This window comes from Haliotis rubra, unplaced genomic scaffold, assembly GCF_003918875.1.
Source record: "Haliotis rubra isolate DU_JTF1 unplaced genomic scaffold, ASM391887v1 Scf109, whole genome shotgun sequence".
Lineage (NCBI taxonomy): Eukaryota > Metazoa > Mollusca > Gastropoda > Lepetellida > Haliotidae > Haliotis > Haliotis rubra.
Window position 1 is genome coordinate 967,501 of NW_025764992.1, and position 6,562 is coordinate 974,062.

The window sequence follows — 6,562 nt, forward strand, 5'->3', positions numbered from 1 at the left end:
CTCGTAATCGAACCATTTTACATTACGTCACAATGTAAGTGACGTCACGATGCATGTCAGTTGTCATCGCCTCGTACGGCCTCCTACAGTAAACTACACCGTTGCATCCAGTTTCTTGGTTTGCTGTTGCTTCACGCAGCTAACATCACTGGTGGAAACATTACGTTTATGGTTTACGACGGTTATAATGTGTCATTTCGACTCACAAGTTTTCAGCGACACGGTAACGTTCGTAATGTTTACATTCCCACAATGCAATTGTGGAATGTCGCTTGACTACTCAACTTCCTCTGGATGTACTGATCTAAACTTACGCTGGTAGTAGAAATGCAACGTTCATATTGCCCCACATTGTTTACGTTAATGACAGATGTAATTAAATTAATTCAGAGAAGATATTTAATCCGAACGTAAACCGTCATCAAACTGTTATCATTTGTTTATTCCTGGTAACATTCGTATTAACGTAGGGGGCAGACACATCAATAGAACAGCGCGCCAGTTAGCCCTGTGCGAGGATTCTTAATTTAGGTCACCGACACCGTCGTTTGTTGTCTGCCTTAAATTAATCGTAATTATCTTTAGAAAGTATTACATTTGGCATCTTAGAAAAGAAATACACTTCGCCCTACCACCATGTATAGTGTAATAAAACACACTTTCGGCCTGAACTATTATAACGTTAAAGCACTCGGACACAAGCGTCCTCGTGCTTTAACTATAATAGTTCAGGGCAAAAGTGTGTTTTATTACACTATACATGGTGGTAGAGCGAAGTGTATTTCTTAATTCTTCATGGCCATCTAGAAAGCTTGATGTTAGAGATGTCTGTAAACTGACCAGACAATCAGGTGATGGATCGATAGTTCACTGGCACAATAGCGCATTTACTGGTCTAATATATAAAAAGTAAGAGATTTTGCTGAATATAAATACAGACAAACGTTCAAGAAAAAGGATTAACTTTCGAAATGTTCATTTGTTTCCAATGAATGATAAAAATCGGTAAGCTTTATACTTTTTTACATCTTTAGTTTTCAACTGCGAACATGTACACCTGTTGTGAGAAACCGATCGTAAGTTCCTAAGAAACATATTATATTTAGAGAATTGAGCAATATGGCTGTAAGTTTAAGAATGGACCATAGAAAATAAGGGATGACTCCAGGTTTTCGTGACTAAAACGCTACAATTGAAAATGCCAGACTTTTAGGGCCTTGTATAATGGACTAAACGCTACAACCGAAAATGACAGACTTTAAGGGTTTTGTACAGCTAGAGTGTTATAGTGAGGTGTTGATGTAAACGTGATCTATGTATTGACAGATAACGGACCCAAATGACCCGAGCAGGCCATCAGGGGTGGTGTTCATTGCACCTTCAGTGACCACCCAAGCGAGGACCAACCCTTCCCACAGAGTGTACCAGCTGGACAGGGAGACCTTTCACGTCATGGACTATGACCAGTATTATATCAACCTGACTAAAGCTAATGGTGGGTTGAATCTGAAACATACATTCAATACAATATCAACTTATCAATATTCAGTTTGATAGGTGGCGCAGTTTGTAATTTTGTGATTTTTAAATAGAATTTGATTGGTGGACTCCTTTATAGTTTACTGTGTATTTCACGGTCGAAAGGTTTATTATACCTTGAGCATGTACTAGTTGCATGGGTATGTGCGCTATATAAATGCCCTGTCATAATAATCCTATAATAATTTGGAAAAAAATCGGGGCGGTGGGGTAGTCTAGTGGTTAAAGCGTTGGCTCGTCACGCCGAAGACCCGGGTTCGAATCCCCACATGGGTACAATGAGTGAAGCCCATATCTGGTGTCACCCGTCGTGATATTGCTGGAATATTGCTAAAGGCGGCGTAAAACCAAACTCAGTCAGTCAGTCAGTGGAAAAAAATCGAAACGTAACATTCGGTGGCTTAGACCGAACAATATGCTGAGCAGGGTTGCTCCTCTTGGGCACACAGAGTAACCGTGAGTTCGAATCCTGTTTCGCCCCGAATTGAGTTTCTAGGTTTTCTTGCACCATAGTTGTGCTCGTTCAAAGAGATAAGCATCTAAGACCTGAACCACTCTCGACTTGATCTCCCTGAATTAAACCAGACAGGTAAATTCAAACCGCACGGTGTTGAGCATTATAACGGTCCTGGTTGTTCTAACTGAACCCGTGAAGATCCGGGTTAGAATCTTCAGTAAAACATGCTTGTCGTAAGAGGCGACTAACGGGATCGGGTGGTGAGGCTCCTGACTTGGTTGACACACGTCATCGTATCCCAGTTGCGTAGATCGATACTCATGCTGTTGATCACTCACTGGATTGTCTGGTCCATACTCTATTATTTACGGACCGCCGCCATATAGCTGGAATATTGCCGAGTGCTAACCTCACTCAATCGATCTAATCGAAGTGGTAAACGTTGATGACTCGTTGACATAACCGAAATACTGTTCATAGTTACTGATCACTCACTCACCCACTCTTGCAGCCGAGGGCGTAGCTACATTGCAGCTGTCCTACTCCGCCAGGTCCGAGTACGACATCCCCGACCTCAGCCCACAGTCCCTCCACAGTCTGGTCAACAGGTATGGAGGTTCATAACACACAGTGTTCTTATCATTCTCTTCCCACAGAGGTTACTCCAGTCATATCTTCCTACGTAACCTCTGTTCTAATACGGCCCTTTCATGGTGTGAGCGTTCAAGACTCGTGGTTGGAGGCAATCAGATTTAGTTGTGCAATCAGCGACGTTGTTTCAAAAGTGATCATTCGCAAGGCCTCGGTAATTTCCGTATGCTTCGAGAAAACTAAACTTCTTCCCCTGCGCGATGCGCAAACGTTTCTTCTAGACAGAACTCAGTCATGTTATGGCGGATCAGTGGCGTCTCCATCGCCCTCGTTGACAACGGACAAGCTAGCCATTAAACGTCTTGTGTGTAACATCAACACAAGTCCCCGGCAGATGGGGGATATTTGTGGCCCCACATTTGCTTGTGTTAGTCCATTCGTCACCACTCGCCCCTTTCCGTAACCTGCAAGAAGACTCGTCCCCCTCTCGATGCTTGTTATGTGCGAAAATACGACAAACCAATAAGAACGCGCGTAAATGACTGCGGTGCTTTGGTAAAAATAATCCTGCGTACTTAAATCGTTTATGGCATTATGTCATTGTTTAAAAAATCATGAAAAATATATATCGTCATATTGAAAGTACAAAGAACGTAGCTAACAGGATTTTGCTGCCTATTATGGTGTTTTTGATAAGAATCATGCGATTGACGGCGACAGATTCAAATACACGCACGTGCGTTTGTTGACGTAACGGCTCTCATGGGTCGAACTGAGAGTGTTTCTGACGATCTTGCGGGCTTGCTATGGAGATTGTACGTGCGCTTCCAACAATTTTAGGAAATGTAATTATAAATCGCTACGAGTTTCAAAACAATAATATTATATCTGTATGTAACTAATCAACTTTAATCTTTAACATTGGGCATATATTTCACATCTCTGGGAATATTTTAGTCTGACCTTCTTGTGGTCATTCATATATTTTTCAGCGAATTCAATTAAAAGTCCACTTGTGGTATGGCAGCAAGGTTACACGTATGTTCAGTTTGAGAAATATTATACAAGTCATTTTTTTAGTTTCTGCTTTGGGATTTAATGTAGCGGGTTTTTTTTCAAATTTTATTTGTATATTCAATAAAACAAATCCCATTTGTGATTATTAAACCCTTTTCAGAAATATAATTGGAAATATAAGGTGAATATCTGGTAATAATTACGTCAGAATATGTCTTTAACAAATCTGGGTTTTTTCTTTCTTTTAGTTGTACCAAGGAGGTTTAATTCTTTAGAATAAATAGCAAAAACAAAAACAGCAATACAATGTATGAGTATTTTTTATGGATTAAACTTCTTTTTTAATTTCTCTCACAACGTTTCGAGACCATTCCAGGTCCCTTCGTCAGTTCACCTGATGAAGGGACCTGAATGGTCTCGAAACGTTGTGAGAGAAATTAAAAAAGAAGTTTAATCCATAAAAAATATCTTGGACATCAATGTACAACTTCTAAATGCCACTGAAAGACAATGTATGAGTACTTCGGTGATATTAAGTACCATTGGAATCAAACAGGAATAGAGTTATCGTTCCTGTTTGAAGTAGTTCTGATGTTCCTACGCCAATATGAAATCCTTCCAGAGGGGCACGAGTCGCTATTCGGCTTGTCCCGGAATAACACGAGTTGGTCATGAATGGTGTTAGTCAAGTTGAATCTAAGTCGATGTAACACGTGTTCTGATTGGAGAGAAAGAAGGGAAATAATTCGTGTTGCGATCTTTTGCCGCTAGGGGATTTTACGAGAACCCGGAAATATGGCCGTATTAGAACAGAGGTTCGTAGGAAGATATTCCAAGTAACCTCTGTGGGAAGAGAATGTGTTCTTATATGAAAACAAGTTACGCACCATGAATATTTAAGGGTTTTTTTTACGATGAATTCGACACAATTTCATAAAAGCAAAATAATAATGATCCTTAGTTGTTGTTTTTTTCAGAATCTGAATACTCATCACATCTGAATCCTTATTTTATGGTTCAATATTGATCTAATGAGTCTCGCCCTTGATTAAGCTTATGCGTTTGGATTTCGTTATTTTCACAAGTTTTATTGAATGGCTTCCTTCACAACCAGTGGTAGCAAATCTAATTTAAATATTATATGAATTGGCTTGCTTTGCTTTAGCGGTGTCAGTTTTATGGAATATAATATGTCTAATTAAAGCCAAACCCAAAATGTGAACATTTGAGTTCTTTGGCTCGGTGACTTGTTTGAAATCCATCACTGGTTTGTCTGCGCCAGATTCGATCACTTACACGCTGTCACTGTGTGGCTACAATATTGTTAATATTACTGATCGTTGTGTTAACAAATTAACAAACACCATACCTAAATTATTCATCTGACATACCTGTGTTCCAGATTTGCCACAGACAGGTCGTTGTTTGACCGCTACAGGAGAAACAAGTACGTCCAGAGTGGCCAGGGAAGAGAATGCTGTTTTCTGTGTCGACATGAGGAGATTTGCCGGATGTCATCCATTGCGACCTTGACCTATTACAACTGTCTACTTCCGTTCTTATAACGTCATGCTACAGATTATAGGAAATATAAGGCATCTTCGTGGTGCGTGTACCTGTTCAGTAGGAAGCCATGTTGTATAGGTTCTTATTGTATATACCCTCCACTATCACTTTACACAAATTTTGGTGCTAGCTATAATGGACACGGAACCAGATGTTTTCCCATAGTCTTCAATATTATCGTTAAAATGTTAGGAGGATTTGCAGGGGGTTGCAAGTAAAAGAATATGAACTGTGTTTACATATATGCACTACCTAGCCTGAAAGCTGCAATACACACACAAAGTTTGGCTAGAGGACTGACACCCTGTGAAACTGGTTCTGATTTTGTATAGTTGGCACCCTTGAAGATCCGGGTTGGAATTGGTCTTCGGCAACTCATGCTTTTCGTAAGAGGCGACGAGCAAGATAGGTGGTCGAGCTCGCTAACTTAGTTAACACATGTCATCGTATCCCATTTGCGAAGGACGATGCTCATGATGTTGATCACTGGATTGTCTAGTCGAGACTTGATTTTTTTTGACTGACCACCTTTATATAGCTGGAATATTGCAGGGTGTGGCGTTAAACAACAAACAAACAAACAAATAGTATGGTTGAACTTAATGTACTGCTAGGCCACTCAACCTGTGATACTTTTATTTATTTACATGGTCAGTTGTGTTATCCGGCTGGTTTGAGTTCACACTGGATTATTACATGGCGACATATATGTGTACCTACTGGCTGTCATGTTAAGCAGTATTTCCTAACATCTATCGAATTATGTTGTTTTGTAGCCTTTGTTTTAATTTGGAAACCAGATACACACATTTAAGAAATCATTTTGATATAAACTAAGATTGGATTTGACCCAACATTACCAAGGTCTCTCAAGATGTTACATGGTGAAAACAAACGCTGCTTCTGGGCCTAGATTTTCGAAGCTCTCTTAGCGCTAAGATAGTTGTAAGTAAATGGTAATGTATGACACTTAGCTTCGAAAATCTAGACCCAGGTCCACAGCATAACTACCATACCCATATCAAATACACTGTACACCTCCAGAATACCGGATACCTACCAGCCATATTGTTAGTGTCACGTAACCCTAACCTTAATATAACCCTAACCCTAACCCTTACCCTAAACCTTACCCTAACCCATATTGTTAGTCATAACCCTAAACCTTAATATAACCCTATCCTAACCCTAAACCTTAACCCTAAACCCTAACCCTTACCCTTACCTTAACCCTAAACCTTACCCTTACCTTAACCCTAAACCTTACCCTTACCCTTACCCTAAACCCTACCCTTACCTAACCCTAAACCTTAACCTTACCCTTACCCTAACCCTTACCCTTACCATAACCCTAAATCTTACCCTTACCCTAAACCTTACCTTAACCCTAAC

The 6,562-nt window shown here is 40.1% G+C and overlaps 1 protein-coding gene across 1 annotated transcript in view; it reads left to right on the plus strand.

Annotated features, from left to right (window-relative positions):
• LOC124282696 (sphingomyelin phosphodiesterase A-like) overlaps positions 1–6,340 on the plus strand; it is a 34,622-nt gene extending 28,282 nt beyond the window's left edge. The window contains exons 12-14 of the mRNA XM_046718723.1: positions 1,327–1,495; positions 2,508–2,604; positions 5,007–6,340. Coding sequence (XP_046574679.1) covers positions 1,327–1,495; positions 2,508–2,604; positions 5,007–5,169 — 429 coding nt within the window. The 3' untranslated portion in view covers positions 5,170–6,340. The remainder of the gene's footprint in view (positions 1–1,326; positions 1,496–2,507; positions 2,605–5,006) is intronic.
• The last annotated feature ends 222 nt before the right edge of the window (positions 6,341–6,562 follow it).